General features: G+C 39.5%; 1 protein-coding gene across 1 annotated transcript in view; it reads left to right on the top strand.

Annotated features, from left to right (window-relative positions):
- Positions 1-21,449, top strand: part of LOC131410855 (dual 3',5'-cyclic-AMP and -GMP phosphodiesterase 11A) — a 247,374-nt gene that overhangs the window by 148,597 nt on the left and 77,328 nt on the right. Inside the window, exons 9-10 of the mRNA XM_058549318.1 lie at positions 6,602-6,748; positions 7,012-7,119. Of these exons, the coding sequence (XP_058405301.1) occupies positions 6,602-6,748; positions 7,012-7,119 (255 nt within the window). The remainder of the gene's footprint in view (positions 1-6,601; positions 6,749-7,011; positions 7,120-21,449) is intronic.

The raw sequence follows: 21,449 nt of genomic DNA, 5'->3' as shown, positions 1-21,449 counted from the left end.
AGAATAATTAAAGATTAGTAAGAAAGGGGGGCATGTTGTACCTAGGAGTTTGTATTTCTTTAAACTTTCCTCTCTTTTTCAATATAGTGATTATTGACTACTAATCTTCTTTGCTTTTATGCACTTAAAAAAGACAAATATATAAAATTCCTTTTGACTAGGTTAGCCATAATAATGGGAAGCTTTGCCACTATCTAGGTGAAGCTTAGGTATTCACAGGTACCAAGATCCTAGGAGCAAACAGCCCCTGGGGAAGTTCTTCTCACACTTAAATGTACATAAGGATCATCTGGGGAGCCTGTCAAGCTTCAGAACACATGTTAAACTACAGAGGAGTCAGAAGAAAGCTGTGCACTCCTCCCCCAAATCACACATAAACACAATCAAGTCTATCTGCATACGTGATTCAGGGACCTAATTCCCGCTCTAATGGGTATGCTTGAAAACCCTGGAGTATAAAGTGACTAAATATTACAGTGATTTATACAACTACAGAGAAGAAAAAGGTCACTGCAGGATAAGATAGAAATGAATGAATGGAAATGAACTTATAAAGAAGATAGGGTTTGAATTTCAGTTGGCACAGAGTAAGGAAGAAATCAAACCCAGTGGATGGGGGGGTAGAATAATCTGAATCTATAGAGGGAGAGATGAGAATAAGGATAATAAATTTCCCAGCCTGAAGCTTCAGTAGAAGACTAGAAGATGATACACTGGATGGGCAATGCGAAGCCAGTTTATGAAGAACCTCAAATGCCAAGCTAAGGACTTTTACTTCATTCATCAGGCCACATTGAACACTTAAAGGTATTTAAAGAGAGAGTGACATGATAAAAAATGGCATAGGCTGAGTTACTTTAATAAAGCTTCTGTTTTAGCATATAAACCTATACTGTGTTTATTATATATCTTAATATGAGATAGGATAAGGCCTTATAATTCTTCTTTTAAAAATATTTCTTGGTAATTCTTGGACATTTATAGTCACTCTTATGTTCTAAACTTGACTACTTTTGTATATAAATTTAGGCCATGAGCTGCAGAGTTTGACTAGGTCATTGTTGTTTGCCTGGCCCCAGGAACACAACTCAGGTCTTCACACCACTGCTACACAAGCCACCAGGTGGCTTCACAGCCGTTTGAGGCTTCTGGCATTGTTTTGTACATGAGCAAGCTGTTATAGCCTGTAAATGTGCTGGGCCGGCACCTTCTCAGTCAGCTGACAGGGCACCACTGGAGCTTTATCGCTCTCTCTCCTTGGAATTCTGGATCTTTCCCCACAAGTTTCACATGTTGTGGATAAACCTGTGAGGCACCTAAATATCCCAGCTTTCCCTGTTCAGAAGTTGGTATAGCTCAGCAACATTGTGCTGGGATTCATAAGAAATTGTGTCCTCCTTTCCTGAGGAAGAATAGAAATTGGTTATATTGTCACTCTTCACCACTGGAGATGTGACTGTATGCTATCTAAACTACTAGTTACTTTTAGAACTACTAGTCCCTCTAAAGCCTGAGTGCATGTGTGTGTTTTAAGCATTTCTCAGCTGTGTCTCAAATGTCCAGAGAAACCTTCCCAGAATCCCATCTAGACAGAAGGATCTCGTATCTCCCTGCTCTCCACCCCACGAGTTCACCGTTTGCTGCTTCCCTTATTTTACCAAGTTACCTTCCTGGCCAAGAGTAGTATTAGAGTCCCATGAATGCTCTGCTGGCCAGTCTGAGCTAACCTCGTTTGCCTGAAGTCTGCCTCTGCTCCCTCAGAGGACAAGTTATTTTTTTCAGGATGGGCTTGGGAGTATGCAGCTTATTCTGTGATCCCTTTAATCAAAACAAAGTTAACAACTGGGGCTTATTCCAAAATCAGCTGTGACTTTAGAGACTTCCCCAAATGGATTTATATAAGTAAAGACCAAAACATTGTCCCCTCAAATGGATCCAGGCTGCTCATCACAAAAGATGGATCGATAGGCTAGTCATACGGATCTAAATCCCAGACATTGCCCATGATGCACCCAAGTTAGTTTGCATAATGCAGGAATAGGGAAGCCTTTGGCTTGGTGGTGGCCCATTTTTAGAGGCAGTGTAGTGGTTAGGAGCCAGTCTCTAGAACAGACTCCCCAGGTTCAAATCCACCTCTGCCAATCACAACTGTGCAAATTTGAACAAATTGCCCATCATCTGTTTCAATTGACTCATCTGTAACATGGGATTAAAAATATCCCCTGCCTCTTAGGGCCCTTGTAAAGATCAAATGAGTTACTATGCATAGAATGCTAGAACAGTGCCTGGCATGTAGTAAGAGCTAGAATAGTGCTAGTGAAACAAAGAACTTGGCAGTCCCTGGGCATCACCACGGCCCAGTCTCCTGTCTTCATTAATCTCAGAATCCTAAGGTCCCCAACTTTTGCTTTGTCTGGAGGGGTAAGTGGGTGAGTGGGCTGGATTGGCAACAAGTCAGTTCTCCTTTGAATTGCTAGGGCTAGACCACCACCCACTTTGTTGTTTCTTCCCATTTTCTGAGCATCACGAAATGTAATATTCATGTGTCAAGGGATCCAGGATTGTATTTTAACATTTTACAGCCTCTTTGAAAAGCTACCTTTTCAATTTTAAAGGAGGCAGTTTTATGACTCCCTTTGATAACCACTTAACTATTAAGACCCAAACAAAGAAGAGGAATGGTCAAAGGATATCAGGGACTCCCAGCCAGCTAGAATCCCACTTCTCGAACATTATTCAAATTAGCTGCAGAACTCATAATTCTGTGTTTTCATTTATTGCTGCAGTAAAGTAAATGGTTCTTTTATCCAAATGTTATTTCCTGGCTATTAATTCAGTAGTTATTTTGGATTGTAGCACTCTTCTTTGATTTAGGGATATGGTGCCTTATAAATATTTAAAAGTTGAAGACTGACACTTGTAGAAATTGAGCTTGATTTGTTTTGTTAATATCCTATGGCTAGAGTAATTATAGGTTTGGAAGATGTGGTCTCCTTCTCTACTTACCAGAAGTGATGAGGATGTGTCTCTACAACAAGGAAGTTTGATGACAGAAGGCTCTTTCCAAATCCTTGGCAGACTAGATCTCTGTGCACACCTTCAAAGGACACACACTACTTTTTATTCTTCATAATTTTCTCCAGAAACTGCTCTTGAACCCAGGAATATGGATGAAAACTATCCATACTTCTCAAAATAGCTGAAAATGGTCATTCCTGAAAGGGCTTGGGACTTTCTCTGCATCTACAAGTGCCAGCAAGGGTTTACGACAGGGCTCAGGGTGATCTATGGAGTGGTATGATTTAACGGTGGATCAATCAACCTATTAGGGGAAAAAAGACAAGGTCAATAAGGATGGGTCTTGGTGAACCAGAGGTCATCCTACATTTTTCAACCTAATGTTCTTATTTCCTTTCCATTAACATTTCATAATGAAAAAATGCCTATATTCTTTAATTTTTAAGATAATTAAGTGAATTTAGTGCCTTTGAAGGGTAGAGGATTTATAATGGCATCAGGGAATACACTATTAATAATCTACAAGACAAGGGCCACCTGGAGAGCAGCAGTGTGGTCTCTACTGCCATTTCTGCTCCTTGGCGACAAACTGTAAGAGCGTTAGACCTCTTTCGCCAGTTCAGAACCGAACTTCTCTCCTGAGACCAGAAAGACCTGTGTCTTTTGGGAAAGGCCTTCTACCCTCTTGGGAAGTGGCTTTCCAGCTGTGTTTGAGTTTGAATTTGAACGAATTACACCATGCACAGAACATTCTAAGTACATGGCTTCTCTGTATGCAAAGCCCTGGAACATGTGATGGAAGTAGAGAGTTGTTCTGGAGCTTCTCTAAGGGAAAAAAAGACGGCATGTGCCTCTAAGATTGTTACAGCCTAATGAGCGAGGTCAGGATTGACACAAGTGAAAACACAAGGGCAGAGAACAAGAGAAAGAGGTCTACATGGTTGCAGCCAGGCCCATGCACATAGAAACAAAGGGACTACAAACCAAGGCTGGCTTACCTCTGAGTTCTCCAAGCTGATCATTTAAGACAAGTTTAATAAAGGTAATTTCAATGATTTTTATGGTAAACACATTCATTTTCTTTTGTTCCTTCCTCAAGCCCCACTGAAACAACAATAAAGGGATTTTTTTTTAAGGCCTAAATTCTCAAAGACAAAGAAATTGGGAGAGGACTTAAATGACAAAATTTTGAAAGCTAGAACACAGATGGATGAATATTAAGTAATTTGGCAAACCTAAGAAAGCCAAAATGAGCTAGCAAAGGGAAAAGTGGAGAGGCAAACAGATTTATACCACAGACCTCTCCCCCCAAATAGCTCAGGAAATGGCTAATGAAATACCTTTGGAAGTGGGGATGAAGGTGGGGCTATAGACAGGAAAATGACAAATCTAAGAAGCAGTTAGATCTCCAGATTCTTTGTCCCAGACCTCCACTCCATGAAGACTGGAGGCCTATCCTCTGAAGAGGGTATAACTGGGGGTCTTTGGGTTAGGGGGACACCATTGGAGAGCTTGAGAGTAGGAGCACGGGCTGAAAGCAGGTGGGTTGAATGAAGAGTTATAGACCAGTGCTGAGGATCCTCCTCCAACCCCCTTCCTAAGTACGCTGCACCCAAAAGATTCTTCTCTGGGGACTCTGAGTAGCTAAAGAGCAAAGACCTAAAGATACTGACATTTGGTGGCTTCCCCAAGGAAACAGCTCAGTCAGCTTCCCCTACAGAGAAGCCCCCAGAAGCTCTCATAGAAGCTTTAGAGCCCCACTTTTAAACAGGAGCTGAAAACCAAAGATCACCACACATCTAGGGAAAATTTCTAATCCTCTAAAGCCTCTAAAATATTTAAGTGATTTATTGAAAGACAAGCTGATTAAGAAAGAGAGGAAACCATCAGTGGATGAAGGGATAAAGAAAATATGGTATATACATACAATGGAATATTATTCAGCCTTAAAAAAGAGGGAAATACTGGGGCCAGCCCAGTGGCGTAACAGTTAAGTGCACGTGCTCTGCTTCGGCGGCCCGAGGGTTCGCAGGTTTGGATCCTGGGCATGCACCAACGCACCGCTTGTCAAGCCATGCTGTGCCGGTGTCCCATATAAAAAGTAGAGAAAGATGGGCACAGATGTTAGCCCAAGGGCAATCTTCTTCAGGCAAAAAGAGGAGGATTGGTATTGGATGTTAGCTCAGGGGTGATCTTCCTCAAAAAATAAAGGGAGGGGGGAATACTGTCATATGGTACAACATGAACAACATTGCTTGAAGATTTTAAGCTAAGTGGGATAAGCCAATCACAAAAAGACAAATACTGTATGATTCCACTTATATGACGTATCTATGTTGTCAAACTCATAGAAACAGAAGGGAGAATGGTGGTTTCCAGGGCCTAGGGGGAGGGGGAAAGGGGAGTTTCTCATTGAATATAGGGTTTCAGTTAGGCAAAATGAAAAAGTTCTAGATATCTATTGAATAACAATGTGCAAATAGTTAACAATACTGTGCTGTATTTATATATTTAATCATGTCCTTTCACGTTGTGGAAGATAACTACTGTTTGGATTTTAGCCCAGAGATGTAAACTCCCATAGAGGAACATGGAGTTGGGAAAGAAGGATTGATTTTATGGTTTCTAGAATGCTTAGAGTGACCAGAGTTGGATTTCATTGCTCAGCCAAAGGAGTCCCAGGGTATAGATTACTCTCTGGGAATGTACACCCAGTGAATAGACTAGAAATATGAATGCAGAATGTCCCTGATAACTGAAAACGTAGAAAAGATTTCCTTTACCAAGAGTGGCCCAAAGGGCATGGTAAACCCAATGAAATCAGTATAAATAAAAATGATTCCCAAAGGTTTTTTCTTCCTTTTAAGTTTGTGTAGGGCAACTGACTGACAGCTGCCTAACATGAGTGTTTTGAAACCCTGAATATATATGACCAGTACTGTAATTAAGTTGTGATGTTTATATAGAATGAAGCTAAACGATATTGCAAATTTATCCCTTCAATGAAACATATGCCTACGCTAACCCTCCAAACATCTCTATTTTATTAAGAAAACTATTTTGCACCAGAGATGTGCTGTCTGATTTTTTCCATCCTTCTGAATATACAGAACATGTGTGTAACAAAGAGCACGTGCACAGCTACAGGATATAAGGATGAAAGAATCAAGGCAAAGTGGTGTATTCCCATGTCCTTCTCCTAAATAGCAGCAATTAAAATTCACAGCTGCTGGCTGCCCAGATGTTTCTTGCATTTAGTGCTCTGTAATACGCATCAGAATATATTGTATGACTACAGTTTCAGTAAACTAGACAGCTTTGTATTCTAAATTCTGCAGACGAGATCCAGGGTGTATATTTTTTCTTCAGATTAGCTTCCTTCCCCCTCCCCCCTTCATTTGCTTGGGGCATTTGCAGTTCAGAAACAAAAGACATTTCCAGCTCAGAGTTTAGCTGTATCAGAGCGTAAGTGCAGGTCAAGTCTGATTTATGTGGCACATCTGATAAGCAAGAGAGGAGGGCAAGATGAGGGGTTTGGAAAAGCTGGTGAACTTGGCCTGACTTATGTCTTCTGCTTTTGTAGGCAGCCACCATCCCTCTGGTGTCAGAACTCGCCATCGATGACATACATTTTGATGACTTTTCTCTTGACGTTGACGCCATGATCGCGGCTGCTCTTCGGATGTTCATGGAGCTGGGGATGGTACAGAAATTTAAAATCGACTATGAGGTAAGATGTTCTGTGTTGGGTGATCCCAGGAGTGCACCTGGGACAATGTGGTAGCCACTCTGAGCCTCAGGTCTCCCACATATAAATTGGGGATGATAATACTTTCCCTGCACACCTCATGGGATTACCATGAGAATCACAGGAGATGTTTGTGGAAGGACTTTGATCCTTGAGGGTTACTCAGACAGAAGGCATCGTTTTGATAATGGTCCCCTGGAGACACATACAACTGCCTGACATAGCCTTTCCCTTTCCCATTTCAGACACTGTGTAGGTGGCTTTTGACAGTGAGGAAAAATTATCGAATGGTTCTGTACCACAACTGGAGACACGCCTTCAACGTGTGCCAACTGATGTTTGCGATGTTAACTGTAAGTGTGTTCAGTGATGGTGGAAGTTCGTCTGTCATTCGTGTGGACCTACAGGCCTTCTCCTCATTTCCATTTCTCTGACAAGTTGCCATGTGATTTATTTTACATTGGCACTTACCTGCCCTGGTTATGGGAGTATATATTTCGCAACAATTTCTGAGCTTTAAAGCTGTAAAATCACTGACACCTTGAAGCAGGTGTAGTCTTGGAATGATTGCTTCAGCCTCTTTTCAATGTTTTACCTTGAGAAACTGGGTCTTTTTACAAAAGAAATGCTTAGATTTTCAAAGTAATCTTTTCGCAGAGGATATGGGGATGAGTAACAGAACAAAGAGATTACTGGATAAGACTCTCTAGGTTGGTAGAAAGCCAAAGTAGGAATGTGTGAACACTACCTACAGGGACACGGAAATCCTGACAGGATGCGCATCTGGGAGTATGCCCAGGGAGGCCAAGGGAAGGAAGGAGTAGGCGTGAACACTCTCAGGGTTTACGGGCACACTAGGCTTAAAATATTTGCTCTAGGGGCTGTCACCCAGTGAGGGTGGCCATATGGCAAAGAATGAAACAAAATCCTCTATTCATCTCCATTTTGCTGGCAAGAAATAAGGTTTGTTCTGGCCTTATTTCCACTTACACTGTTAAGCTATCATCAAGTAAAATGTTTTCTGGCTTAAATATATTGGTTACTTTGGCCTCGTGATTATATATACATACATATATGTGTGTGTGTGTGTGTGTATAAACATATTTACCATACAAAAAAAGAGAACACAAGCTTTGGATGCTCATGACATAAATTTAAATACCTTACATATTTACACCCAGACTAAAATTTAAACCCAAAATAGGGAACTCCAAAGGACATAGATTTTCCTTTGGTCCAAATGAACGAAGACTATTCTACTCCTTCCTCATGAAATGCTCTGCCCCGTTCTCTGCCTATTAAAATTTTACTCATCCTTTAAGGCATTGATCTACTGCCAGTTTTTTGACCAAGTCTTCCCCTTTCTCCCCAGGCATCAATAATTACTTCTTTCTCTGTACCATGTCTAGTACAACATGTCTTTCTTTCTGCTGTGTATTTTAAGTAACAGATCTCTCATTCTCCTGTAGAGTAAGCTGCTAGAGGCTGAAGAGATAATTTCTTATTCTTTCAATAATATCCACTTATTTGCTCAACATCTGTTTATTGAGGGCCTCACCAGCACCTTGCACTCTATCACGCACTTGGCAAGTTTTCAACAAATGCATGTTGGATTGACTTGAACTCAAATGTGTATATAGCATAAGAAGATAGGACCAAAATTTCTTTATTTTTATACTCAAGGACTTGTTTTTTTTTTGGGGGTCCTCAACTGCTTAAGCAGCAAGAAGATTGGCCGGGAAAAACTGGAGTGGCCCCGTCCTCCTGTAACATACAGTTAGCCAGTCAATATGTCACTATGTCACTATGAGGCTTAGTTGTTCAAGTGCCAACGTTGCTTGAAAAAAATAATCACTTTAATTTTGCTTTTCCATCAGACCTCAGTAGACGAGGAATAATTTTCTGTGTGTAGAATTCATGTGTCTGGCTCACAGAGGACATTCAGTAAAGAAATTTTAACCTATTATTTTGGAGAAGCTATGGATTTACTTATTTTCTAAAATAAGTAAGTAGGGACCTTGTTCAACGAAGGAGAAAGGAGTCACCATGACATTGTGAGTTAGACGTCAAAGATAGAAACAGACTTTTATGGCAAGCCTTAAAATAGTTAGGATGGAGGAAGCTGGCAAGAGCGGCAGCGTCGGAGTGGACACAAGAGTAAAAGGAAATACCTACCCAGTTTTCTTCAGTAAATGTTTCCGTAATACAAATAATCTTGATCTGTTTCAAGAAATGGAAGAAAGCAGAGCTCTCAAACTATGTCACCACAATGGCAGTACCCATATTGCCAGAATATTTCATGGGTATGGTTGTTTTTGCAAGTCTTCTCAGCAACCTTGAAGAGTATCACTGTTTGAGATGGTTTGGGCTTTGTTTTTGTATTAATGCTATCTCAAAAAGAGGAGAATTTGCGGTTAAAATTCTCTTGGTGGGGGACGGGATTGCAAAATGAAAACATGACTTTGGAAAGAATACTCTGGTGAATGTTATTTTTTTTCTCCCTCACATTGAATTGAGTAGTCACATCTGGAAAAGATATTATTTTTGGCTCATTAAATTTTGCTGAACTTGACTAAAGGTTACAATAGGTTGAAAATGTCAGCCTTTGTTTGTGCCTAACACAAGCAGTCTCTTCTCCAACTTGACCAGGGGCAATCTGGTTAGTCAGAATTTTTTAATTAAGAAAATAATTATAGAGATAAAAATTATTTCATCAGTGAAGATAAAAATTAATTTAATTCACTTATCAGTTCTAGTTTCTGGACTACCTCAGCCTATGGCAAAATGATAATCTACTTATCTCCTGAAATGGGCACTAAGGCTTCAAGCACTCCTGAAGACATTAAGGTCTTTCACTGTTTTGTTCTCATCAGTAATTCTATTTCCATTCTAGTGATCTCATATTCCATTTCCATGTGTTGAGTTAGAACCAAAATTCTCTATTAATTTGAAAAAAAGAAAAAAAATCACCACACACCAACCGCTGGATTCAGCCTGAGTCACAAAGCCAAGAAAGCATGGCGCATTTGCACTGAATTTTCCTCTAGATGGCGCTCCAAGGCAAAGTTTGCCAGCCAGTTGCCTGGAAAGAGGGGGGAAAAAACCTGCCAACCTTCCCTGAAAGTGTTTCTTTTCTTCTAAGACAGGAGATACTGAGGCACACACTTCATGCTTTTTTATTGAAAGAGACACCAACAAAGTCAGTGTGTCCGAAAAGAGCCCCTCCTCTCAGACTTGTGTTATGCCTGCCTCCTTGCTCACCGAGCTGTTAGCGTGAATGATACAGCGCTCTCCGTGTGACCTTACATCTGTGGGTGTGTATTTTTCTGAGACCATTGTCTCCGGGAATGGGAAGATGCATAGTTGTGTGTCATTGCTGAGGAAATTATGAAGCCATGTGCAACAAGACAAGCAAATTATAAATATATGCACTAGCTTCCTAACCTTTAACCCTAAAATCATTTCAAACACGGAAAATAAATTTATTTACTGAGAATTGTGTTTTGCAAATGTATTCAACCTCGTGTCTAGGCAACAAAACAGTTTTGTTCCTTTAGAAATTAACAAAAAAAAAACTAACTGCTTTGTAGGATAGGCAATTTGATATAAAATGGTGGAAATTTAGTTCACTGGGAACCCTGTTAATGACTTACTCATCTGTTCCATGGCTCCGGCCTGAAATTCCAATTTTTTAAATGAAGCCTTCAGTATTATTCTTAGCTTCTAAAAGGATATTTAGGTAGTTAAAATTTACCAAATATTTTTAATTCCTCAGATATATACAATATGTAATGCTAATTACTATTTGTGGTTAAAACAGGGAATAAAAACCTGCAGATCAAGAATAGTTATACAAAGTCTTTTTATTTATGGAAGCTTTTAGAATAAATATTCCATCAAGCATGTACATAATGAAAGATGATAAGCACATTTCTTATATTCACAGTGTAGACCAGACAAAGGAAATGACTATGCTTTTGTTTGTATTCTCTAAAATAAAAGGCACGTAGTGGTGCCAAGGTTGCAGAGACATTTTTCGGTTTTATAAATGATGTATGAGCTCTGACAGATTTTCCAGGGGGGAAAAAAAAGGTTTCCTTAAGAGTCAGTATTCTTTACTATCCCATAAATGTACTCATTAGCACTTTGGGCCATGCCCTGCATCCTGTAGGGCTCAATAAAGATTCATTGAATGAGTGGATTTAGTTTAGAGTATTATTATTCAGGGAACCATGTTGCTCGGGCTCCAGTTTTTCAAAAAACTATAAATGATGAACAACTATCACTGCTGGAAATCTTGTTGTTTCTTCGTATCACACTAAGGTTCAGCTAGGGTTCATATAGAATATTATGATCTTGCAGAATTCACTGGATATGAAAAGAGAAGAGCACATGATCACATTAAAATTTATGGTGGCGGAGGCGGATGGCGCTGGTGGGGAATTGCAGTTAAACACTAATAATACCCAAGTATCGCAGCAAACACACCGACATCCCTGACATTTACGGGGGCTTCTTAAATCTCAAATGTGGAGGGAGCATGTTTAAGTCCATATTTGTGTTGTCAACAGGGTTATTTTCAGAGATAAGCCAAGTCGTTTTATTGATAATTCAAACTAGAGAGCAAAAGGGACGTTTAGGGAGAAAAATCCATCGTATTCACCAGCTTGAGGATAATGCGCTGTCCGCTGTCTGCTGTTTTCAGGGAAGTCTTTGATTTTTGAGGTAGAAAATTCTGGAAGATCTTAGAAGCACAATTAGAATTCACCCCTCCTCCAAGAAGGACGGAACCAACTGAATTTTTAAATAAAATATTTTTGTTCAATAACCAGAATCCTAATCTCAACAGAAATCTAATTTCTTTGTAGATTGTAACATTGGAAGGTACAAACAGATCTACGTGTTCTATTCTGTGACTATAATAAAGTAACAATCATATTTGTAATCATCAAATATTTTTACATTACATTTTTTTCAATATAAGTAGTAACTAGTTATATTCACATTAAAATAAATGGCAGCATCATCATAATAATACAGTAAAATCTGCGTGTTAGAAAAACCAATTCTTTAATCTTCAAGTAGGTATATTTTGATTTCCAGTGTAACTTCAAAGATGGCAAATTTTTAATTTAGAAAAGGAGTGATTTTTAACGTTTTTGCGGAATATCAGCACTGGGCACTATAAATTAACTATGAAGCTAATCAATTTGAATACTGTGTTTAGATTACATTTAAGACTCCAGCCTTTTAATCATTGGAGAAGAGCCTATTTTTATTCTCTCTGGCCACATCTCAGAGCCCCAATTAGACACTCCAGGCTTCTAGCTGACATTCCCTTTATCCACATTTATTTTATAAAAGGAAAAAGGCAAAACCACACATAATTAAGAACCTGGTGTGCTAATAACCAAACATACAATTGGGCAGAAGGATAATCCAATCCATTTCCTCACACAGGAGAGTAACCTCCATAACTCACTTTAAGCGCTGCCATTCATGAGTTATGGGTCGTTCCTTTTCTAGTGAAAATAAATTCTCCCGCACCATCAGCCAGAGCTGGGTATTTTCTTAGGACATGTAAATTGTAAAAGTGTATGAACATAATCATGTGCGGCATTTCAGGCAAAGTATAAGCTCTTGCTCACAGATACAGACTTGTAGGGAAATGCATGTGATTTCAGGGCTGGGGCTGCCCAGTTACAATATAGGATTTTTGATTAAAGTGAATTTATTCTTGAGATTTTTACCGTGTTGGTAAACTGCTTAATCTGTCGCTTTGTGTTTTATGACGCCAGCCGAATCCTCCAGGTCAGGGAGACCCAGCAGCAGAGCCACGGTCGTTTATCACAGCCTCCATTTTCCACGGTTTATGACTTAGTAGTGGCACTTTCTTGGGGCTGAAACTTGGCATCTAAGGGTGTCAAGTTGGGAGCTTTAAAAGGTTTTAATTTTTCATGAGTCTCATTTTTAATTTTGCCTTAATGATGACTAATAAAAATTTGGGTAAGTTTTGAAGAGGCTTCATATTCTTGAAATTCATCAACCTGGCCTCTCGTGGCCCTTGGGGAGGGCTGTCTCTGCACAATTAATGCTCACCAAGTGATCTGCTTCATTTTCTGTGCTCACAAACCACATGTTATATTCAATTCACGAGTCATTTATCATAAAATATAAATGATATTTCTAAACGTGCTATCTTTGTCCTCAAAAAAATCACAAAACACATATATCCTTAGTGTTGAAAGCTAAGTCCTTAAGAATCTAATATGCTTTTTCTCTTGTTTCTTTTTGAAATACAGTGTGTGTGCTACATACGTATAGCTATGTTTATTACATTATCTAAATTGAAGTAGAAACCTCAATTCCTTTCAAGTCTTATTAAGATATTTATTCTGAAATTTCTCTTATACCATTTGTATATCTTTTTGCACATTTTATCAAAATATGAGAGCAGAGATATATCGACCTATTTTTATTTGACCACATCAGGACTTCTTGAGAATGAAATAAAGAGTATTGACAGATGCCAGACGTTTGCTTTGAAATACTCTAGCAAACAAACAGACAAAACAGTGCATGTGAAGAACAGATGAAACAAGACTGGCCAACCATGGATTCCTGTTGAAGTTAGGTAATGAATACATGGATGTTCATTAATAGTATTCTATTTTTTATATGTTTTTAACTTTCCAAAATAAATAATTTTTTTTAATTATGATAACAGGTAGGTTAAAAATTAAGTCATAGAAGTGGTTAAGAAATAACTCAATAAAACTGATTAAAATCAATCCAATTTTTTTAAATTCGTGCATCAAACATTTACTCAACATATTTAATTGTCCTAGACAGACATTTAAATTTTGCTGCCTTGCCATTCTGAGACTTACATAGGCAAGAATTTGCAGTATTATCTGAGGTTGAGAGAGAGGTATGTTCAAAACATGACTTAGATTTTACTGTTTGATAGTAAGTGCCTTTAGAAGCTTATGGTTGTAAAAGAAAGTATTTAAGTATAGATTATACAATCTTCCCAACTCTGAGCTTGGTAAGGAAAGGATCATTGTAGACTGAAATCTGTACTTAATTAATGCCAAATCAATATTTGACTACGTTCATCTTGAGAAGAAAGAGAAGCAAATTTGATGAAAACTGCCCCACACCTGGGGACAGTTAGACAGTCTACGGCTACCTTATGTTCACTGCATGCTTTCGTGAGGGAGACATGGAAACATGGTGCTGGGTGTAGTCCCCTAACAGCTGGAAAGGTTCTGGTCTCTGGACCTCAAAAAGGGACTGAAGTGCCTCTTTTTCAGCCTTGCAGACCCAAATACTGGCAGACAAACAATACTGTAATCACCAAAGGGGTATGACCGTTAACTCTAGATGCTGTGGTTTGTCCAGCAGGTTTTTCCTCTGATAGAGGATTGTGGTTGTGAGTACCTATTCTTCTCCGCCTTGTGCTTTCATCACACATTATCTCTGGTTGGCAAAGATAGGATCCTTTTTTAAAAAGAAGATAGGATATGGTATCAAATAGTAAACATTTATTTGTAAGCACTCCCAACAATTGACATTTGCTTCCAACTCAAAGCTTGAGAAAATCCTCTGCCTAAAATCATTGCTTTGGAGCATATTGAATAGGTTGATACTCATCAGGATTTACATGTTAAGAGGTGGCCATTCTATCCAGAGGCAAACAAAATAGAGTCCCCAGAAGAAGCAAGCGGGGTTGCTGCAAATGCCTGGGGAGCCCCAACATGTGCTTAACAATTCTCTCACCACTCTGATCCACTCACAATGAGATACGTGCTGAATTGGGAGGGTGATTGAAGTCACCCTTCTCCTAGAACCTTCAGTCCTTGCTAGGAGATCTAAGTTTCACAGACAGACACTTCATGTGAAGGATGGCCTAGCAGAGCTGGGGCAGCCATCAGCCCTGCAATTTGCAGCATTTTTTAGAAGACTTGAGCACCTTGTATGTGGCATTTACAATGGAATTCTCCAAGAGCATTCTTTGGCTAAAGTAAATTTGATTTTAATAATGTACTAAATAAAGGCCCCAGACAGTGACCCTGCAACACTGCATACCAGAAATTAAGAAATACCAGAAATTAAATGCTTCTTCTATGAATGCTGCCTTCCAGGCCCAAGCTCACACTACTTCCCAGTTAAAGTCATCTATAGATCAGTTAAGACATGATGACACAGATTAAGGAAATGGTGTGCAGATTTTTCTAGAGGAGGCACTTCCTTGAGAAACCAGATTCTTTAAAACTCTTTGGAATAGTCTAAGCAGTCTTCTTTGCTCTTCTCATCCAGAAGAAAGACCAAGATGAAGGGGAGAATCAAGACTACAAAAACCCATCATGCCCTCCCTCAACCTTAGCCAGTCCACTGAGGGCTCTGCTGTAGTGCCTGGCTGTCAGCATCCATGGAGGAGCATTCAGAACCAAGAACCTTCTTCGGTTTGGGATTTCTAGGACTATTAGGAATTTCCAGTACATCACTGGATTCCCTCCCTCTTGGTCTGCCATATGCCAGATCTCAGAATCAACAGGATGAACTCAGGAAATCCCTCATTATTTGGTACCTACAATAGCCGAGTTCAAAAAGAAATGTGAAGGCAGGATTTCTGGCATCACTTCCTCCGATTCCCATGCCATAGCTGTGTACTTGACCAGAGACATGCGGTCCACGCTGCGCCCTCTCCAGAAACAAAGCAGGAGCAGCTAGCCATTTTCACCATTCCTTTCTTCCACAAGTTGCAACCAATGTTTTGATGGTTTCTCACTAGAAAAGGGCACTCCATGGCACTGTTTTTTTGGCGCGAGGCATAATCAGACTATACATGCAACAAGGGCCAGGCACGCTTGTCTTCCTCAGTGCTCTGTCCAAGTGCCTGGAACTGAGTGAATGCTTCATAAATATTTGCTCAAGGAGTAAATGAATGAATGGACACTTTACAGGATGTCACTATTTCATTCCAAGCTAGGACAGTTTGATGAAATATGGGTTTATTCTTAAAAAAGAATTTACACACACACGCAAATAGTATTTATATTTTAATGAATAAATGTTCTTTATGGAAAATTTGGACACAAAGGAAAAATTTTTAAATCACCTGTGATCCCACTGTTGGTAACATTTGGATGTACATCCTGACAGTCTTTTTTTAGACATATATTGGGACATTTTGTAAAGTTGCGATGTTACATACAAATCGTTGTATCTTTCTTTTCCACTGTTTATTATCACTTACGTCTCCATGCACCAGAGCTACATTTAGGCTCAAAATGTCCAGTGGCTCTGCAATATCAACCTCTTACTATTCAGGAATAACATCCTTCGTGGAATAAAGCACACACCAAGTGATTCTCTAAAGCCCTGTTATCTAACACTCTGTCATCATAGAGTACTTAAAAGCTGCACAACTGCACCTACACCCTCGCCTTAGCAGCTGAACAGCACAGTGATAAGAACACAGACTGGGGATCCGGGTTGCCTGGGTTCTAATCCCACCTCTTTTACATTCTAGCCGCGTAGTCTGTTACCTCCATAGCATACTCTATGAAATGGGAAAGATAAGAACAGTATCCCCCTCAGAGTGTCCTTGTAATGATTAAATGCGTTCATGTATTTGAAATATTTAGAACAATGCCTTGCATATATTAAGTGCTATAGAAGTATTAACTATCGTTAGTATTAGCCCAAGCCTCTTTTCTCAGATATAACAATAAGCAGTTAATAATATTTGTTAAATGAATGAAGCCTCGATAGGACCATCTAGTGTTGATAATATGGCTGTTGTTTTTGACACCTTTTGTATTCTACAGAGCCACAAAGCAACAGTCATTTTTCTCTGGCCATGATATTCTTCCATTCACTAGTATCATACAGGATCAGCTTTGAAATGGGGGCACATCCTTGCTGATTTAAATTTTATGTTGACTAAATGATAGGAAATTACTGGGCGGTCTAGGGGACCCTGCAAATCAATCTTACTGTTTGGGTCTTTGGAGTTCCAGTGATTATAAGCTATGGCGGCTGGGAGTAGGGTTCTCCCAACACACAGTTTAGCCCAACGAAGTATTGTCATTGGAGGCCTGCTTGGAGAGTAGTCACAGGCTATTCTGGAAAGAGTGGCATGGGATCTACGTCTATATGCCTTGACTGTCTTTTACTTGGATATGTTCACTGCTTTACATTCCTGATATGACCATGAGGGAATACAAGTGAGAAGATGGATTAACAAAAAGGTCAACAAAACCTATAATTACTGGATCAAGAGCAGAAAAGATATAATTTTATTTGAAAATAAAAGAATAAAATAGAGTCAAGCATGGGATAAATGCATTAAAATATATTTCCTGCTCCCACTCTATTCTCTTTTGAAAGTATATTGTCTTCAGCAGGCAGCTGACTTTTTCTCCTCCATGTGGGTAAGTCTAGGTCAGAATGGATAGGACTAGAAGGAAGATGGATGAGGGCTGGGGAGGGGCAGATGGACACTTAGTGGCAGGTGGACACTTTTCAGGCTTGACTATTCTCAGAAACCATTTACCAGGCAGCTTTAAATCACAGTCAAGAGATAGGTGCTGCTTCAGTAACTCAGGTGTCACGGTCGAGAGAGGTAAATATGTTTTGTGTGACTGTGTGTGTGTGCTATACTTCAGGGAATCTTTATTCTGAGGATCCAGAGGTGGGCTCCATGGTCTTTGAACATCATAAAATTATAGAATAATTTCTGGCAAGAGGGTCTATGACTTTCATCAAATTCTCAAAAGTATCCATGATACAAATAGTTTAAGAGCTAGATGCTGGATTTCCAGGAAGGGATGGGAGGGGGTGGTGGTGTTGACTGCATAAAACAATATAGTAAAACATATTCCATCATATTATATAATGGGTGATAACTGATAGCTTTAAAATGATTCAGGCTTTTGACCTCAGGTCTATAAGACGGTATTTGATTTTAACTTCTAATTAAATTTCTAGTCGAATTACCTTATTTTAACATTATCTTATCCCTATTCTTACTGTTCTAATTCATCAGCTAGTTCTAATCAATAACATTTTCACAGGTAAAATCTCTCTAAATTTCAGTGCAGTTTCATTGTTGTTTACAACACTGATTTCCTCAGTATTGTGGATAATTATTTCATACTTGATAGACTTTCAGCATTTACTTAGTATTAGCAAGATCCAAACCCAACAAAACTGACTTACAGTTTCAAGATGACCGAGATGACAGATAAAGACCTTTTACCCTTCTTTCAAAAATCACTCCAAAATAACAAGGAGTACAAGAAATGGACACAAATTTTGCCTTTCGTGGAACCATAATATATGAAGGCAGAAGATGGAGGGAGGCTGGTTCATAATTTAGCAGAGAAAAGGAAGGTCCAACCCAAGTGCCAAGGAAGGGGTACACGAGAAACAATATCCGCCAGAAGCTATCAAGGCTCAGGAACTGAAGGATCATATACCACAGTATTAGGGTGAGATTTGGGTGAGGTGGGGTGAGGAGTGATGCCAACACTGAGTCCCCAAGTCCCCCTTCCTTCCCCATGTAGTCAGAAGGCTACTCTCCCCGTTACCTATTCAGGAAACCAGAATATTTTCTAGAGAAACTGAACCCCAGACTTGGAGACACCAGCAAAAGAAAGGTTAGGGTGAGGTGCACGCTGAAAATAAAAGAATTAAGTGAATGTCTGCATCCTCAAAGGTGAGAAGCTACAGTTCTCTTTCTCAGAATGCCAACACCCATGCTTATGCCATTTCCAAGCAAGAGATTGGAAAGTCCAGAGAAAATGAGTTTAGATGCTGACATTTGGGAATCTCCAGCTGGCCATCTGCTCAGCCTGTGGTAGGGCCCAGCGATCTACAGACACCACCCCCATGCACTGGTGTGCGGTGAACGTTGTAATGCTTTACTCTGAAATATGAGTACACTACCCAGGGTACCAGGCATTGGAGGAAACCACCAAACTCAGAGAAAAGGCGTTCAGAGGAAACAGGCAATCGGGCAGCAGAAGAGAACTTCAGCAGAATTATAATATCTTCAAAAAGATAAGAGACGATAATGCATCCGTGAGAGAAGAATAGCGTGCTATAGAAAAAGAGCAGCAGACAAGAAAATGCTTAAATTAAAAATATTATTACTCCTGGGAAGTAAGAGGGGAAAAGTCAATATGGGCAATGGGAAAGAAGAGGTAAGGAAATCAATAGAGGAAGTCCAATGTCCCACCAATTGGAGTTCCATGCAAGTAGGACAGAGAAAAGAATGAAGAGGAAATTATTAAAAAAAAAAAAATTACAAAACATTGTACTGAAGAAAATGAGCCTCCAGACTGAAAAGACTTACCAAGCAAAACGATGGGAAAAAAAGTCCCAAACCAAAGCATATCTCTGTGAAATTGCCAAACCCCAGGGATAGAGAGAGGATTCTAAAAGAGAGAACATCAAGTAACATTCAAAGTATTAGGAATATGAATGGTACATACTCCTCAAAATCAACTTCGGGAGCTAGAAAGCAAACAATAGAGCCGTCTTTCAAAACTTTGAGTGAGAATGTTCCAACCTAGAACTGTCAGGGAAGCTAACAATTGAGTAGGAGAATAGATTAAGGACATTCTCAGCCACACAAAGCCTCGGAAAAAAATTTAAGTGCTACAGCGTTAAAAAATTAACACCCTTTCTCATGAAGCCACTGGCAGATGTACTCCCAAAAATGAGGGGGGCAAATAAGGAAAGGAAGGGGTGTGAGATGCAGGAGACAGGAAATCAACCCCAGGAGAGGAAAGCTGGCAGCAGACAGAGTCCAGACGGAAGAGCAGGACCAGGCTACGACCGAGTCCCCAGGACAGGCAGGGCTCTAATAAACGATCCTTTGGCCAGTTGTGTAGGATGTGAGAAGACTTAGATATTCAAAGAAATCTTAACTCCAGGAAATGAAAACATTTACATAAGAAAGAAAACAATCATTGGATACTAGTTGGCTCCGCAGTGAATAATATATTTATAGAGTAATAATGAGGAAAGCACTGTATATGGACTGCATTGCACAGGTGAGGGCAGAGAAGAAAGAGTGGCAGTGAAGAGAAATTCTCACCTGCCCCAAGATATCAGTGGTTAAGGGCAAACTCTGGTGGGAATATGCTGGGAATTTGCCCACCTCTAGCTTGCTTACTTACTACCTATGAGAACTTGGGCACATTAGTTAGCTTCTCTGTGCCTCAGTTTTCTCATCTATAGCTGGGGATAATAACAGTGCCTACCTCACAGGGCTGTTATGAGAGTTAAATAAGTTAAACAGTTGTAAAGCTCTTAGGACAGTGTCCAGCACATAGGAAGGACTATAGAAGTACTTGATGAATAACCAAGCGCTAAGAATATGTGGATACTACATAGAAATATGGTGGAAAATACCTACCAAAGTACGTAAAGAAGAAAACGGAAAGTGGTTGCCTTCGGGAATCAGGAAAGAAGAATAAGGGACTACAGTTTTTTGATTCTAAGTCTTTTACTACAATTTGAATTTTTTAAAACTACTGCAGATAATACTTTAATTTTAATAAATAAAATTAACTTAAAACCAACAGCCAGCTCCAGATTTTAAAATGAAGGGGCGGGCACACACAGCTTTGACATGGGTTATTCATCCCCCCTCCCCAGACTATTTATTAAATTCTCATTTGCTCTGCAAAAGATATTATGTGTATTGCTAAATGTAGCAGTGGACCCAAGTCATTTTTAAAAATAAAATTGTCAACACAGAAACTTATTATTCAGTTATTTGTGCAATAAAAACATAATTAATTAAAAAATCAAGTTTTCATTGTTTAAGAAAAGTGTTTTACAGATACTAGCTAGTGATCCTAGATCTGGGGGAAAAAACACATATGGAAAGGGAAGTAATTTGAACCCTACCTTTCCCCTCCTCCTGCCCTCCGATAAAGACTGTAATAAGTAAGGAAATGGGAAACTTATTTAGGGCAGAGACATACAGGCCTTGGATCAAGAAAATGCATAGCCCCGCTTCCTAGAGGCTCACTTCCTTTTCTAAACTGATGAAGGGAGAGCAGGAACCAAAGAACCATTGCTGATCCTGGTTACGTAATTAACCACGCTGGTCCCCAAAGAAATCACCCTGCACCTATGCATTTCACAAACGAGCTACCAGAGGATAATAAAAAAGAATTCCATGTAGTGGATACTCCACCTGATCCTCAATCTGGCTTGCCTAATCCTCTACCAAATTCTAGTTTTCAAGACATGCACCGCCTTATTATCTGTACAAATTTAATCTGTCCACCTAGCTAATATGAATTAAGGTATTTATAAGATAACTTCTAGAATATCATCATGTAACAATTTGAGCACTTCTAAGTTGCTTCTCTCAGCATTAAAAAAAAACGTTTTTCCTTTGCCTGCTTTCGTTTGAGTGGCATCTGGTGGATGTAGCATTCAGTTCTAAATTCACAGCTCCCTTTTCTCCTCCAACCACTAAGCACGATGCTCATCATTGAAATGTAGAATCGCAAAACACATTTTGCTCTGGGCTTTTGCCAAACTGTCACTGTATCCGAATAGTGCAGCCTCTTCTCTAAAAGGGGAACAAAATAGTCTGAACTTTGTCCTGGTGTGCCAGCGTGGGCCACTGTGACAGAGAGCTAATTCA

Source organism: Diceros bicornis, chromosome 10 (genome assembly GCF_020826845.1).
Source record: "Diceros bicornis minor isolate mBicDic1 chromosome 10, mDicBic1.mat.cur, whole genome shotgun sequence".
In the NCBI taxonomy this organism is placed as follows: Eukaryota; Metazoa; Chordata; class Mammalia; order Perissodactyla; family Rhinocerotidae; genus Diceros; species Diceros bicornis.
The sequence above is the reverse complement of the archived record's forward strand: the minus strand, read 5'-3'. Positions and strand labels throughout refer to the sequence as shown.